The sequence below is a fragment of the Athene noctua genome, chromosome Z (genome assembly GCF_965140245.1).
Source record: "Athene noctua chromosome Z, bAthNoc1.hap1.1, whole genome shotgun sequence".
Lineage (NCBI taxonomy): Eukaryota > Metazoa > Chordata > Aves > Strigiformes > Strigidae > Athene > Athene noctua.
The window spans coordinates 11599591-11616842 of NC_134077.1; the positions used below are offsets into that span (position 1 = coordinate 11599591).

The following is a 17252-nucleotide window of genomic DNA, read 5'->3' on the forward strand; positions in this document are numbered from 1 at the left end:
TACATCCTTTTTCTACCTGTTTATTTTTATGTAGGCTGGTAAGAACTCTTCTTGTGAGATTATAGAATAAAGAGGAAGCTTTCTTGCCACTGGCCTTCAGGCTGAACAGTTGAGATAGTCCTTCTGATCAAGGGCTAAGACCTAATCCCAGAATCCCAAGTGTCATTTACTTGGTTTTCTAGGAAGCTTCAGATTGTTTGATAGCAAAACGCTAGCTGCTTTAATCCACTCTCTGACAATGGACAAGTATAGATTGTTGGATCTGTTTAGATGCATTATAAATGGGAAGTAGAGATCCTGAAAAGCATCTGTGGCTTACTATGGCTAATACCCATTGTGACTGTTTTGTTTTGCCCTCAGATGCAGCGACAGCTCTGCGGATCTTCATTTTGCATTGGCAGGAGCCCCCTGAGGGCACTAGCTGCAGTGAGAGCCTTTGCAGAAAAGAGGAGTGATTGAGGAGCTGGAGCTTGTTCTGTTGCTCATGTGTATTTTGTCCCTTGTACCCACTTCCCTGGAGTCCAGTGACTCCAGAGTCTTTGCATGCACTCTCTGCTCTGTAGCCACACTTGCGAGAAAAAAAAGTGCCTGTGTGCTTTATGAGTACTGCTAAAACAAAGTCTGCAGCCTAGAGTGACCGAAATGCATGCATAGCGTAGTGGAATGGTGTGCGTGGGCACTGTATCTCAAAGTAGTCCCGTTACTGTAATAAGTGACTTTTTTTCAGCATGCCTAAAAAAGTAACAGCAGAGTACTGGTGCAGCCAAGGCTGTGTGCCCTCACTTGATCACAAAAAGCTGTTCGCCTTCAAACAAGCATTTCAAAATTTTGTGAAACTAACTGGTGGAATATCATAACCCGTGCTGCTTTTTTTGACTACTTGATTGAAATGTAATGGTGGTAAATTGGCAGGGTTTCAGTTTTGTTATCTCTGAATGTTTCTCATTTTAATTTTCCTTTATTTAATGCATGTTTTTTCATTACTATTTTTTATGTCCTTTCTAGAGCTTTTTAAAAATACTGTTATTTTTCCTTTCCTTTTTTTTTTTTGCTGCCTCTCTTCCTTTCCCTCCCACCCTTTTTATTTCTCATCTTAGACAAGGTTCTCTAGATAGAAATGAAAGAGTCAGGATCATTCTATTTAACTGTGAAGATGGAGATGAAGAACAGGAGAGTAACTATGAAGAGCTAGGAAAACTACTAATAGATGAATTCTTAGAAAAGAGTCATAAAAATAGAAGTTGGCAGGAAACAAATGTTAAAAAGACACAAACTCTCTCAAAACCAGAAAATTTCAATCACTGTGAAAGATCAAGGTGCTACCAAAATGTGTGTGTGGAGTCAGGGTCTGTAGATGTCCCTAGGTATCCTCAGGAATATGACACAATAGATAGGAGAAGGAAAAAGAAGCTGCGATACAATTTTGAAGAGAGTGAACAAGTAAGCCTGCCAAGTATTGATGGTCTGCAGTTTCCTGGGGAGAAAACAGTTTATTTCAATGGTGTGGCGACTAGTTCTGAACCTAATAATGATTTCCCAGTATATGATAGAACTGGAAAATATACCAGCAGCTCTGAAAGTAAGGAACAGTTACCTGATTATCCCATCCTGCGTCCATACAAAAATGGCTTAATGGTTAAAAGTGGCAAGTTGCCCAACAAGCAGGGAGTCAACCATGAAGGCTCACTCCACCTCAGTAACAGTGAAAACATGAAACTCACGGGGATTCCAGATAACACTTTTGTGCCTGTGGATTCCCTTGAGGAATTTGACAGCAGTGCTTCTGATGAGTTCCAGTACTCTCCTGTTTCAGATGATGAAATGGAGGAACTGGCTATGCTTTCACCAACGTGGTGTGATTCTGACATCAGCCATTTGAGAGATTTCACTGTTAATTACCCTGCAAATATGGGCTCCCAGTTAAAGGCTAGCTGTGATAAAAAACACAAAATGAAAGGGAGCAAGCATGGTCATCCTGTGCAAGACTTAACACAGTCTCCTGTTGAAGAACCCAGTGAGGAGTACATCGACACCATGGATGAACTTCAGTGTCTGGTAGAATCAGTTTCGGAATACTTGGCTGAAAAGGAGGAAGAAATCAGCAAATTTGGTACATTGCCAGAGACCAGAAAAAATGTTGAGAGCGTGTCACTGAAGCAGGATAATGTTGATAATTCAGTAGAAGGCCTGAAGTCTGAACAAACCAAACATTCTGCTGTAGAGGAGAGTACCAAGGGCAAATGTGAACCTCTCCCAGACTTGTCAGGTGTGAAGAATACCGTGAATTCTCTGTTCAGCTCTTTCACTGAAAAGGTGGGGTCAAGCACCAAGCAGCTCACAGCCTCTGTTGAAAAGCTTGTTTCTTCCACTCCAGAGAAGACAGAAACCAGAAACTCATCAGAAAGTGGAATCTCAAATGTATTTTCTAGTTCATCTTCTGGAATGACAGCAGATGGTAAAGCTGACACAAAGTTCTCCGTTCACTCTTTGCTACCATCCCAGGTGAGTGGTGATAAAAGAGCTCAGACTGTAAACTGCAACAAGCCAGAAACCACTGAGATTGACAGTCAGGCTTCTGCACTGCCTCATCTCCAGCAATCACAAGAAACTACTGCCAGCAGCCAGCAGAGCCAACATTCGGTTATGAATTCTGTTCTAGGCATGTTGAATCCTTTAAAGATCTTCTCTGAGAAGGAAGTGCCAAAACAAGAAGTCATAAAGGAGGAGCACACTGAAGAGGACAGCCACGCCGTGAAAGTTGATGAGGCAAACAGAAGCGAGAAACCATCTGGACAGATGGCAGACAGGACCAGCAGTGTTATTCCAGAGATACGGCTGAGTGAGTCTAGAAGTGAGACAGAGGTGAACACAAATAGCACTTCTGTGTCTTCAATCTTTGGCAGGCTCACAAGCTCAGTCAGTTCCTTCAGTCTGAAAGCCAATTTTGATGGTCTCTTGTCTCCCAAGCAGCAGGATGCGCCACAGAAGCAGTCAGATTTGCATCATGTTACAAAGCAGGCAGATACCACTGTGCAAGAGGGTACACCCACTGCCAGGGAGCAGCCTCCTTCAAATCTCATAGAGGATCAGCATGCTACAGGTCATGGGCTGGGAAACAAGGAAAACAGAAGTAATGTGGAACTTAATTCACAGCCTCCAGATCAGGGTACCGCATCTGAAAGCTTTTTCAGTCCACTCAAGAAATCTTTCAGTCAATTGTTGCTTCCTTCTGCTGAACAAGAGCAGAAAGAAAGTACATCTGGGCTCTTTAAAAGCCGTAAGTCTGAGGAGGATATAAGACAAAATAGTTCATCAAATGAGGAACACTCGTTTCCTTTCACTGGGAAACTTCCTTTTTTGAGTGGGTTGGTTTTATCAGAAAAGCAGGAACATATGAATGAGAAAGAAGGTTTTATTCCTTCATTATTTAAATTTTCTTCTGCAGAAAATCTAGCACCTTCACAGGACCAAAGAAGTAATCTGACTTCTAGTGACATCTGTTTGCTTGAAGACGAAAAGAGTAATTCAAAAAATGCCTTTTCATTAAAGTCTAGCTCTGTTCCAAATTTATCAGACCATAAAGAGGAACTTGAACAAACAAAAAACATGAAAAAAGAAAACCTACCTAGTGCCCAAGTAAATAGAAAAAAACACCAAGAGAGTGCCTCTGCTATGTTTAAGGCTACAGGAGAGCAGCAGAGAACTAAGATTACTCAGAAAGAACCTAGAAATGTAAAAGGAGGATTGACAAGAGAAGGGCTAAATGCACCAGATTTAAATGATAGCTCAGTTGAATCAATCTCTTCAGCCAGAAGGCCAGAAGCTGCAAGTGCAGATGATATGCAGAAGAAGCACATGCCAGGTTTTCTTTCTGGGTTTCTTCGCATTTCCTCCAATGAAAACACAGCCACTAATCAGGACTTGACTTTTAAAAGTGAGACTGATGGCCAGAAAAGCAGTTCTCCTGGATTATTTTCTGGTTTATTTAAATTAGCTTCAGGTGAAAACTTAGCTGAATGTAAGCAAGAGAAAATGAAGACAAACTCTCTAGGCTTTGTGAAGCTTTTTGATAGAGGGGAGGATTCTAGCTCGGAGACAAAACCCAGCAACTCTGGAACGGCTTCTGACACTCAAAGCAGCACTGTAGAAAAGCAAGAAGCTTCCAGCTTCTTTAAAAATCTCCTTCCCAGACCAAAGGATAAACTAGATAATGTGAAAACGATTGAATCATCCAAAACTACTGACTGCCTGTCCAGTGCAAGAGTAAATAAAACAGCTGAGCCCCAGGTTCCCCACTGTGGGCATCCTGATGCTCTAAATCCTCAAGACAAGGTACAGGACTTGTCTGGAAAGTCTGAAAATAGTAGGCATATCCCTTATCAGGATGCAGGATCTGAAGTTTTTCCAACTGTCTTAAACAAAGGATCAACTGAATTTCTCAACTTAACTAATAAAAGCTATAACCCTACAGAGCAGTACTCAGTTTTTCAGGAAACAAGAAGCCATTCTAGCTTTGAATGGGAATATGAAGTTGGGGAACTTGCTGACACTCGCGAGATAGCAGTACCAGTTTACTACATGTTGAACCAGAACTGTGCTCTGCCCCCTCAGTTCTTGGACTGGCCTGAAAATGATATGATAGTGAATCTCTGTAAAAAGGATGGAAATGCAAATGTGACGAATTGGCAGACTAATGCCAATTTTGATGGACAGAGTTTAGATTTAAGTGTAATGTCATATGAGTCATTTGACCAGTTAATGTTTCCAGACGTTTGTTCAGAAGAAAATGATGCATGGACTGCTAATTCTCTCAATGAAAGTTACAGCACCTTTCCACCATTTGAAAGAGATGGCAGTTATTCACTGGAAGAGTTGCCCATGGATTTAAGCTACTCCTCTGGTTGTGATGCGACTATGTGGACTCTAATTGACCAAGAGACTTTAAGTATGGATGAGAGCTTTATGTACTCATCCTATAGCCAGGAGTATCAGGAGTGGCTAACGATGCTTGAACAGGGTATATGGTGGTCATCAGAAGATGGTGATTGTGGATACTACATGTACAGTGATAGCCAGTATGTGTATTCACTTCTCACTGATCCCACTGGACAGTATGTCTATGTGTGTGCTCCCGAAACCTATTCCTACCTGGACTGCTGGGATTATAATTTTCAGATGGATTCCATTCCAAGAGCTGTGCTAGAAGACAGCACAATTGCGGTTTGTGGTTTTAAAGTCCCTCTTGGCAGTGAAGATGAGCTGTTTTGGTTTGCTGAAGAAGAGTCTTTAGATGATTATGCAACAAATAAACCTCTGGATTTGTCAGTAGCTTTGCAGAGGAGCAATCAGCTAATGAACATGAATTTGGAGACTTTTTCACAAATGTTTGAAGAGTCTATTTACTACCAGAGAGAACAGCCGTTAGACTTCTCAGGTTATAAACTTCAAAAACTCAAAGTAGATTTTAGACCTGAGAAGGAAGCCCTGAATTATTCAGAGGAGTCTCCGCTAACCCTTGATCTCAGAATACATTCCAGAGTGGCTTTTGATAAATTGCTGAGTAAGGAAGGCCACACCAAGGAAGCGGATAAGGCTGTTCCTGTGACAACTACTGGGAGTGGGTCATCAGGATTCTTTGGTTTCCATCTGTTTCAGTCTGCTCCTAAAGCTGAAGAAACTGTGTCATCTACTGAAATAGTACTTGAAGCAAAAAAGACTGAGGAAGATAAGAAAACGCCAGTGAACAAAGTTAGCTCTTTATTTTCTGCTTTGGGTGGACTAATTGGAAAGCCTTCAGGTCCTGACCCTGAGAGATCAGAAGATTCTGCCTTGAAGAGAAAAGACACACAGTCAAAATCATCTGAAAATAAAGCTGATGTATTATCCCTTTCACCAGATAATAAATTAGATGAGACACAAGCAAGGCAAAAGTTTCCTGCTACATCAGAACAGAGAAGATATACTTCATCAGAACTTAATTGGGAGGCTGCTAGAAATGAAAAACCAGAATTAAATAGGGATGAAAACATCCATGTTAAAAAACCAGGATTAACAAAATCTCCTCAACCGAGCCAAACTGCTCCAGATGGCAGGCCCATGCAAGAAGAGAGAACTGTTAAAGCAACACCAACTTCCAGGCATCTTGAAGGGCATGCAAGTATTAATGAACCTAGTCAGTCACAGCCAAATCAGAGCCATCCAGCTACTGAGCCTGAGGAGACATTATTTAAAAGTGCTCTGAAATTGTTTAGTCTTGGAGAAGATTCTCCTGCAAAGTCAACTGCCAACAAAACCCAAGCTTCTGGATTTTTTGATTTTTTTAAAACGCAAGTAAGTAAACCACCACAGCCATCACCAGATTTGGAAGAAAGTCAATGTGGTAAGCCAGAAAAGGTGATACAGCCAGAACAGAAGGAAACTTCCAGCATCTCATCATTATTTGGATCTCTTGGAGAACTCTTCAAAGTGGAGGCTGTGTCTTCTCAACCAACCTCAAGTACTGCGACTCTGCCAAAAACCAATAGCAGAACTGTGGCTGAGTCAAGACAACAAATGGAGAAGTTTGAGGGTCTTCAAAGTGGCAGTACACCATGTCTGTCCTCTACCCCTAAGGAAGGGGTGAGAACAGAAGGCATGGACGGGCAGGACTCTCCTAGCCCTGGGGTGCAAATGGAACAACGAAGCCGAAAAGCTGAGGAGGAGTCTCCTGAGAATAAAAAAGTGCCTCCTGAAATCGCTTCACAGATGCCAATGAGTGTAGGTCCCAAAGTAAGCCAAATGAATCAGTCAGCTCTGCAGCAAAGCAGCATATCTGCAGTTACACCAAAGCAACAAGGTGGAAATCACTCAGAAGGCACAGTTAATCAGGCAAAACCAAAGCCGGGTCAGACACCTAAAGAGTCAGGTTTCAGTTTCCCATTCAGCTTTTCTGATATCACTGCTTCGAAATCACAGCCAGCACAGTCAGCCAGTAGGAGCATATTCTCCTTCTTCACTGGATCAGATGAGCCAAAGCCTTCAGCACCTACTACTGCTTCTGCTAGTGGGAAGCAGCAAGAAACAGAGGGACTGTTTCATCTGCCCTCCTTCTTCTCCAGCAGTCCAACTGCTGAGAAGAGCATACCTCAAAGAAGTACTAGCTTTAGCTTCTTCAATTTGACATCCTTTTTGGATGAAAAGCCACAAACTGCTCCAGAACAGGAGAATGATACAAAATCAACTAAACTAGTGAACTCTAAGCCAGATGTGAAGCAAAATATTTCCACTGGCTCTGGTGTCAAAATTAACAGTTCTGCCAGGCAACAAGATGCTGACAATAAAGAAGTTGATGATATTATTGCAGCAGTGACCGGCATACAAATGTCTAATAACCTCATGATCCCAGAAGATAATCCAGAAATGCTGGCAGTGGAAAATGTAGGAAGTGTTGCTCAGGTAGCTGAAGAGGAAGACCTAGAGAAGCTTCCACAGACCAATGACACTGCAGTAACCAATTTGGCTGCTTCTGGTCCTTGCCTTCAGACTACTTCCATAGGGGCAGAAGACTATGCTTTGGGTAGCACAGGGAAAATGGACAGTTTTGCATTATCTGTTGATAAAGAAGAGCCTTATTCTCCAAAAGCACAAGCTCCTGAAAAGGAAGATTATAGCATGGCCTTAAGTATTAAAATGGATGCCCAGAGTCTAAATGACATAAATATTACAAGTGACATAAAAAATGAAGTGGTCTCTGAAGAAGTATGTGTACAGCATGAGTTGCCAGAAGATAAATTACCTGAACAAACTCTTGGTGACAGGTTACAACAAGCACAAGAGCTACACTCTTCTCCTAAAATGACAGAGGCATCTGATTTGCAAAACAAACCTAAGGAACCTGAGGGTGAGAAATCTGTACTGGATTCTTCAGTTGAAATGTTTTCAAGTTTCATGACAAAAATGAAACCACCTAAAACATTTTCCAGTTTCTTTTCCCAACCTCAAGCTACTGCACCTCCTACTGCACAGAAGAAAAGCTCCTCTTTCTTTGGTTTCTCATCCCTCCCAAGTGGCCCAGCACCGACTTTCACAAATGATCTCTTTGGTATCTTTAAAGGTCCAAAAGAATCTCCAAAAGAGATGCCTCAAAAATCTACCCCTAAACCTCACAGCGATAGTGTGAAAGATGTCACTGGGTCTGTTCCAGCAAAACACTCTAGTGAGACAGAAATTACAGCTGCAGCCAAAGAGTCTAAAAGAGATCTTACGAGCTCTCTGAAGGAGGATGTATTATTACCTGTTTCAACAGAAGAGAACTCCACAAAAGAGTCTCCTATGAAAGTAGAAGCTGAGGAAGAAAGGAACTTGGCAACCTGTAAAGAGGAACCTTTGAGGATCACTCCAGAAACAGCAGTGTCTAGTGAAAATCAAGCCTTCGAGATTCTGCAGTTGGATAATTATGCACAACCCTCTGAGATGGTGGATAGTAAGCCGTGCCAGTCTGATCTCAGTAATGCAGTTGATGCAGTGCAGACTGAGGCTGCTAACCAGACTGATATAAATACATGCCAACTAGATGTGGGATCGTCACATGTAACAGAGGAACAGGCTGTTCCTACAGACAAGGCAGCCTCTGACATCCTTCAGACTGGCTATTCTGATGGGTTTGAACTGGAAATGGAAGCCCCAACTGATGAGGCAGAAACAGACCTTTCCCAATTGTCTGAGAGTGCTACAGTTGATTCGGAGCCTGCTGTTACAGAGGATCAGGACAATGCTGGTATCGATCAGCAGGACATGATCATTAGTAATGGGAGAGAACCCACAGCTCCAGCTGATGAGCCCACTGTTCATCTGCTCCAGCAGAATGAAGAGAAGACAAGTGAGGTAGAACAGCAAACTGCTGAACAGGCAAAACATTTAGGGTTTGATGAGGTGCCTGCTGAAGGGGTTGCTTTCAAATGTGACTTGAAGAATCAGAGTAAACCTAATAATGTTCCTTCAGATGCAAACAGTAGTAAAATGGTCTTTGAAATACCAAGCATGCCCAGTTTGCCAAAATTCAGCTTTATGTCATCTGCTGATAGTGGAAAGCCGTTTGGGTCATTCTTCTCTCAGCAGCAACCTTCGGTTAATAAAGCAGGGGCAGATCAGGGTCTCATGTCCAGCTTTAAGAAATTTTCTTCGACTCTGTTTGAAGGAGGTAGTGAAGAAAAGGTGAGTAAGCCAGAGAGTGCCCAAGGAGCAGTATTTGGGAAAAAGCTAGATTTCTCCTTTCCCTGGCAAAAAGACAACAGGGAGACCTCTGCCAGAACGGAACCACATGTACCACCACAGGCTTTGTCAAAACCAGATGACAAGGTGTTAGGAACAGTTAGTTCAGATGAAAACTCAAAATCTGTGGTCCCAGATCAACTGACTGATGCAAATATAGAAGTAAACTTGTCTTCAAAGCAGCCTGACACTGTAGACAATGAACTTTCTGAAGAACCATCTGGTGCAAGTGCTGTTGATGATATATCCAAGAAAGAGCTAGGAGAAAAGTTTGATAAAGAGTCAGATCATCAGCAGAACATGATTTCAGGTGAACTGCAGAAAGAAGATCAGGCAGAAGAGCATGAAGCAGAAGAGCATGAACCAGACAAGCCTGAACTGAAAGAAACTGAGCTTGATTCCGCTCCTAATGGAGCGATGCTTCATCCTAGCACGCAGGCTGCAGATCTGAATAGCACGGAACAACTGAAAGAGAAAAGGCTAGTTACAAATGAGTCATAATAAATGGCTTCAAGTTTTTGACCATTTATAATGCAATACTGCAGTAGTAGATATTGGCCTTGGTGTCTGGTGTTTGTAGCTCAGTCCCATCCCCTGTTTGTTGTCAAGTGTTTGTAGTAGTATTACTGATAGCTGTCACAGAGGATGTGACAAAGTGCAGTCACTAGTCATGTATGAGCCCTGAGACCATTTTTTCACCATTTCCCACTCCTTTTTCTGTAAGTGTAATTGGATTTTCCATGTTCTTATACTGTGTCCCTCTGAGTGAGATGCTTTTAGTGCTGATTTCATTAGCCTTGCATAAGTTGTATAATTTGTGTGTTAATTCCAATGCATACAATTCACTTTGCTTTCTTCTTTTGCGATAATTATGTTGTATTTGCTAAGAAGAAAGTAACATTAGGTAGAAGGCTTTGGAAGGAATGAGTATTTTGTTTTCAAAATGCGAGGTACAGGTTTTTAATTGTAGAGAGTAATTTAACTTACTGCTGGTGTCTTATAGAACTAGTTACGTTCATTTCATGTTATTGAAGATTTTAAAACATTTTCAGATATATCAGTGAAGGCATTCTAATGCTTGCTGTTCCTAAAATCTGCGCAAAGGTTATTTTCTACAGTTAGGAAAACCACCAAAGGAAGTTATCAGTATTTAATGAGTCTGTATTCAGTCTTGTGCATATGTTAAGTTACAGTTGCCCTCAAAAATCAAAACAGAGACTTGCTAAATGTATATCTCTGTGTGATGTAAGTGAAACTTGTGCTTCTGATTATGTAATTTCAACACTGCACTCGCAAGGCTTCCTATCTGGCTTCAAATTCTCCTAAGTTGCAAGTGAGAGAAACATTAGTGCTGCTTAATTCTTGGCTGTAGTTTTCCTGACTGCATGAGAAATTGCCATCCACTGTATTTTCTGTGAGGATTCTAGGAATTCAGTCCTGGGAGTGGTGTCCTGAATCACAGAGATCATCCCCCTTTGGGGTTGGTCTTTTGTATAAACTAAATTCTTGAAAAAGCTCTATTGGAGTGAGATGTATAGCTCCCCATTGAGCAATTGCTATACTTTTGCAAAAGGTTTTAAGTTGATAGTCTTGGCAACCTTAATCATGACTAGTGTATTTTATCAGAAATATATAATATATATAAAAATAAAGTTAACTTTAAGTTAACCGTACTTTTGAACAGTGGTCAGCTAAAATGATCATGGTGAAGACCTTAGCAGCAGTGGCACTGCAGAAGACAGAAACGCTTCCAATCTGAATTGCTATGTTTCCATTCTTACTCCTGTCTGGTTATTTGAATATCTTCACTGGCAGTTTCTGGCTAATATAAAGTGAAGAAATAGGCAGCTGGTGCAAGAAAGACTATTGGCACAAATGGTCTATACACTGGTAGGCTGTGTATGAAGTATTTCTACTGCCTACCAAAGTTTTTGAGGTTTGGAAGTCTAGATCTAGTTCAGGGAACATAATAGTTAATTATGACTTTATAACACATCTTTTCAGTAATATTTAATGTCCCACTCAGTTTGTTAGATGTGCAGATTGCTTTGTGTTTCTCCAAGTCACTGTTTTTTTCTGATGGACTTTCTTACTCTCTCATAGTCCTGCTGGCAGTAGTAGATATGACTCCTCTTGTAATGTCAGCCAGGGAAGCTCTCACCTAAGTGAGCTGGACCATTCCCATGAAAGTGCCCATGGCTCCGAGCAAGAAGATGATCACCAGGAAAGAGAGGCAAATAATTCCTACCACAGTTTGGGCAGCTACCAGAAGAATGGTCAGGCATGGCTCAGGGAACAAGAGGAGCCTCATGGCAAAGGAGAGGAGGAGAAGGTCTGCGAGACAGAGGAGAAACGTGTAGACCATTCTGCAGCTAAGTTACCTCTGGAACTTGAGAAGCCCAAGGATGTTGGTGCAGGAACCCAAGTGAGGTAGGTGAAACTATTGCTGAGTTATTTTTAACTAATTTAAAGAGGATTCCTCTGTTTGCTATTCCCTGGAGCAATTATATACATTGTTCTTTCAGCCTTCTCTAACAACTAACTTGATGTTGCTGATCTGTGAAACATCTTTTATGTGAAGGACCAGTTATTTACAAGCTATTATGAGCTTATTATGGCCAAGTTCAAACTATGGTCAGTATGTATGTAAAGAGGAACACCTGCTAGTGCCCTGAAGCTCATCTACTGTATTTTCAGTTTCTGGTTTGATGACTGTAGTCTGGCCCAAAGATAGCTGCTTCCATTGCTCATGTGTGATCAAGCTTACATGTGAGCAACAAAGAACTACAGGTAGTCATGGTTAGAGCTGCACTAGTTCCTTTCTTGTGTAGTAGGTTACCACAATTAGAGTTAGTGTTTATGTAGTAGGTTGTAGAATTACAGTATGAATAGACATGTTACTCTGACTCACTGTGGCAACTCTTCTTGTCCTTGCACTTGGGCTTTCCAAGCTGCCAACAGTACTGAAAACAGTCTTCAAAAGTATTTCAGCTCAGTTTGAGGGAGTAATGCACTGGATTTTGTATAGGTTCTACAGGAATTTCAAATTTCATTACTTAACTTTGGGAGTGACTTTTTTCCTTTGAGGTAATCAAGTCATTGCAGCCCCTAGCATGGATATGGTTATACTTTCATGAGGGATTGTTTTCATTTGTTTCAGTTCTTTCCATGGAAAGATGTCTCCCTGCCTGTACGCTTTGGAGGGTACAGCTGGTGTCACTGTGCTTATGTGAAAGAATTAACCACAGCAGTTCATGTGTAGGCAACCCTTACACTAAAGATGAAAAAAGGAAAACAAGACTAGAAAAAGTGTTAAACTGTTTTTAAACTCTGACTCACTTTCCTCTTCTCCTTACAGAGCCGCAGGAATCTTGTCCCAGAATGGCTGGCCTATATTTGTTCACAGGGAAGGTTATTCACATAGTCGGTTTCAGGCTAATTTAGGCATATAAGTTGGATACTCCCGCATCACTGGCTCCCTTTCTCTCCACTCTCTGGCAATGCTTTCCTGTCTCCATGGAGTATGCATGGAACTGAGCTCTGAACATTGATCCTTAGAGTTGCACCTGAGTTAGATGTGTAGCATGGATGCATGTTGCTCTGAGCTATGTTGTTTTTGTTTGTTTTTTTTTTTACTGTCAGCAGTGCAGGGTGCTTTGCAGACAGGGAAAGATGTTTGTTTTGGTGATTTACACCTCAGCAACATACAAAAGAAGGAATGCAACCAAAGGCCCAATGTATCACGAGGTTAGGGAATGTAAAATATGGTGGGGACACTGAGATGAAGCATTGCTGCCAGATGCACGTTGCCCTCTTGGAAAACTGTAGGCGAGGGTAGAGTGAGAAAGGTGCAATGAATGGGAAAAAACACAGCTGAGCTCTGTTGCCAGTGTTTTCACTAAAGAGAGGCTATAGATTTGTAGCAGTAGGGGTGAGTAGGCAGGGCAGTGGTTACAAGGGATCTGCAACAGGCGTGGGGATGGAAAATCTTCCATTTGCCTCTTTGAGTGTGCAGTTATCATAGAATCACAGAATGGTTTGGGTTGGAATGGACCTCAAAGATCATCTAGTTCCAACCCCCCTGCCATGGGCAGGGACACCTTCCACTAGCCCAGGTTGCTCAAAGCCCCGTCCAGCCTGGCCTTGAACACTGCCAGGGAGGGGGCAGCCACAGCTTCTCTGGGAAGCCTGTGACAGGGCCTCACCACCCTCACAGGGAAGAATTTCTTCCTTACATCTAATATAAATCTACCCTCTGTCAGTTTAAAACTGTTACCCTTCATCCTATCACTACGTGCCCTTGTAAAGTGTTATGATACCAATGCGTTGAACTGGCTTGATTTGGTATCTTGGACTGCTTTCCTGATGTTCTGATCAACATCATCTTATGCCCGGGGCTGGATTGTATCCTAGCTTATATCTTTCAGCTCATCAGTTTCCAAGACTGTTCCTGGTCATAAAGAAACCTCTGCTTTACCCTCTCACTCCTAGAGCATGTGCAGAGCTATTTTGACTGGAGCCTGTTGGTTACTTCAGCTTCCAGAGCTGAAGCTTTGATTACACTGTGTAATATTGAATCTTTAATGCTACAGATAAATATTTTTTCATATAGTGATTTTCTGTTTCTTGCCTTTAAGCTACCATGGGGACAATGAGCCACCGCCATTTGCTCCAGCAAGAGCCCACTGGATTAGAGCTATTAGCAAAGTTCGACTGCAGCTTCAAGAGGTAGGATGGAGTATTGTTTTGCTCCTTCTCTGTGCTACCTGGGTTTTAGATCTGTGGTGGAAGGTTGCATTTTTTCTTCCTTGTAACACCTCTTAGAGTTTTGATGTTTTTCAGACAAAAATTTAATCAAATGTATTGTATAGGACTGTAGCATGTTATGATGGTCTTAAAGCTATCTAATTCTATCAGACGTTCTGAACATCATTGTGTGGAACTAGAGATGAATATCAGATAAGAGGCAGAAGCAGAGAAATTACCTCTGAATTTGTAAATAATTATAATGTCTGGGACTAAAAGGTTTGTGTTAACCTGTTCAAAATGAAGACTTTTTCTCAAGGCAACTTGGGGGTAGCTTGTTAGCTTAGTAGGAGTTATCTGTATTATTTGTCGTGTGAAAATGTTCCTTGGGAAACTTTACATCAAATATTTTTATATATACTAATTGAAAGTGGGTGTATAATAAGTCTTGGTATTTCCATTTCATGAAAGTAAGATTTAAAAATAAATAATCTTGATTTGGAAAGTCAAAAGGAAAAGGTTGTGACATTTTCTTCAACAGTATAAACACTCTTGTTTTAGGAAACAGCGATTAAGACCCAAAAAGTTGTTGTGTGGTTTTTTTTTTAAAAAGTCTTATGCTTTCATCCATCTGTGTGCCTACAGAAAGATAACATATGGTGTTCATATTCTATAGATGATAAACTATTGCTTACTACCCAAATTGCAGAGTTAATATATTTCATTTAGAAATACTACTTTCTTCTAGAGCACTCTTGTTTTTATAAGAAATTATTTTACAGTATCTGTCTATCTATCTACCAGTAGCAGGACTTTTCTTTCTCGTCTGGATTTGTAGTAAATTTTTAGGAAAATTATTTTAATTTTTTTTTTTTTTTATCTGGAGAGTCATCTAAAGTGCCATTGCAGAAATAGTTTTCCCCTTGGCTTATCTGGATTGTAAATTCTTTCCCGTCTAACAATTACTGTGTTATTTCACTTCTGAGCAGAAGGAATTTGGGTCAAAACTGTCAGTATGACATGGAAAGTGTAATTCAAGAACACCGTTAGTATCTAAGAAGAAAAGGATCTTCTGTTGTGATTTTGTAGAGCATGCAAGAAAAACAGTTTGGTCTATGCCTTATGGAAAACAAGTGCAGAAACATAATGAAGGGACAAGAGATTCAGTGATGCCTCTTCCTGGAGATGTCTCTCCTTTTTTGTGGTTTTTTTTTGGGGGGGGGTTAATGGATTTTTTTTTTTTTCCTGAGCCAGTACAAGGTCCATGAGGTGGTTCAGCGTCAATCTTTGTTTCTGCTGAACTGGAAGGAAGATGTACTTTGAGATGACTGTCACAGAAACACTAGTTATGATAGAAAAATGTCATCATTTGCTTTGCCTTGACCACTTCTAACAACTATTGGTACAAAATTCCCTTAAAACAAAAAACAGATGGAGCTTGCCATCAGACTGCTCCAGGGCTTAGCTGTCTTTACTCTCCAGAGACTTTTCCTGACCTCTGCTCTAGATCTCTCTTGTGCCATACAAATCCATTTCTTGTGACTAGGACAAGTAGTAAAGGAGCAGAACAATTTGTTTCCTCTCTGTTATAGTGGAGGGGAGCTGCAAAGAGATCATGAAGCCCCACATGCTCTTCTCATGTTCAATAAATGACCCTTTTTCTTTTAGCCTTTTCTTGTCAGGGTTTTGGTGGTTTTTTTTAGGCACTCTAATCAGCCCCTCTTTCCCTGCCCTTCCCACCTTCTCCTTTCTTTGTTTTTCCTGAAGTGCAGTGTCCAAAGCTGAATGTAGAAAGCCGGCGGAGAGCCTGCTCAAGTGCACTACAGAGCAATGTTTGTCCTCTAGGCTGTGATCCTGATATCCCAAGATATCAGGCATCCTGCTGTGATGGTGCCTTTTTATCGCAGACTAACACTGATGCATAGTTAGTCTCCTACCCTTCCTAGAGCTGAGGTTCCTTCTGAAGAAAGTCTTTGTCAGTTGTTCCTTAGCCTATATTTGTGTTGGATTACAGCTGAATATGGCTTTGCACTTGTTCTTACGTTTTTTTCACTCCTTAAGCTGTCTGTCTTTTCTTGCTCTGTTGTGCCTACAAATCCTTAACTTGTATGTGAAAAAGTTGTGTAGTACCCAAGCTGCCAGGCTGTGTGCTACCAGAGCTGCTTCAGGGACCCTGCTTGATACATTCTTTGAGCTTGGCTAGCCTGAATATAATTTTTTCCAGTGTGTTTGCATCTATTTTAGCAATTTTATCCAGACCTTAGGATATAAAACTTCTTCTGTGCTTCTCCTACCCTTGAGTCTAATTCACCTTGTTATAGAAGGAAGTGAAATGCATTTGACACAGTTCTACTCTTGATGAAACCATGCTCACTGTTATTTTTCTCCTTTTTATGTTCTGGAAGATTTGCAAATAATTTGATTTTTTTGTTCCAGTCTTCAATTCCCAGGATGGGGAGGAGAAAGTCAAGTTAGTGCTTTCATAATTATCCAAGCCCTCCTCTTCCTATTTTTTTAAACATAAATGCTTGCTTTGCCCTTTTCATATCTCCAAGTGCATTGCCTGTTTTTCAAGTTCTTAGTGCTTTGTGATTGTTGGTCTTGCAACCTAATACCCAGGGATGAAGATTTATCAGGGCCAGCTGACTTAGAAATAACTACCTTGCTTTCAAATTTGTTTTCTTTTATGGCAGCTTGTTTTTTATAACTTGCTAAGATTTTTTTCCTTTTTTTTTACAAAACAGTATTAATTCTGTCAGCTGCCTGACTGCTGTTGTCCCTGTCAGTGAAGATCTAAAGCAATTAAGGCATCAAATGTTCCAGCCTTCTTCATGTCACCTGATGATAGCTTTGTCTTCCTATGAGTAGCAGCCATGGTTCTTCTGTCATATTGTGTGCTCACTGCTAGGTGTTTGATTTTGTGTGTCAGCCTTTTGATTTCTTTCCTGTGCAATCATGCTTGGCCTTAAAACCTTCCTCAAGAAGAGGGTTCAAGCCCTCTGGAGAGGAGGACAGGTCTCATTATATGTCCTTTCCTTCCTGTTCACTGGGATAGCTTGTGATTTTTGTGTGTTAAGGCTGTTTCATTAGCTTCCTGAACTCCCTGGTCCTTTGTTTCTTGTGAGTTCTTGCTACTGATTTTCTGTTTTTATTAGTTTGTGTTCTTGAATTACATAATGTTTTTCTAGTCTGTTAGATTCCTTTCCTTCTAAGGTATCAGGAAGACTGTCACAGTTTTCAGATGCATTTGCATCCTT

At 41.0% G+C, this 17252-nt stretch overlaps 1 protein-coding gene across 13 annotated transcripts in view; it reads left to right on the plus strand.

The window, feature by feature from the left end:
- The window catches only part of UNC13B (unc-13 homolog B), a 220296-nt gene that overhangs the window by 68967 nt on the left and 134077 nt on the right, over window positions 1-17252 (plus strand). For 8 of the 13 annotated variants that reach the window (XM_074932208.1, XM_074932211.1, XM_074932210.1 and 5 more), the window contains 3 exons: window positions 1098-9728; window positions 11353-11679; window positions 13887-13977. In XM_074932208.1, the coding sequence (XP_074788309.1) occupies window positions 1098-9728; window positions 11353-11679; window positions 13887-13977 (9049 nt within the window). The remainder of the gene's footprint in view (window positions 1-1097; window positions 9729-11352; window positions 11680-13886; window positions 13978-17252) is intronic. The other 5 variants (XM_074932219.1, XM_074932217.1, XM_074932220.1 and 2 more) reach the window with 1 other exon arrangement.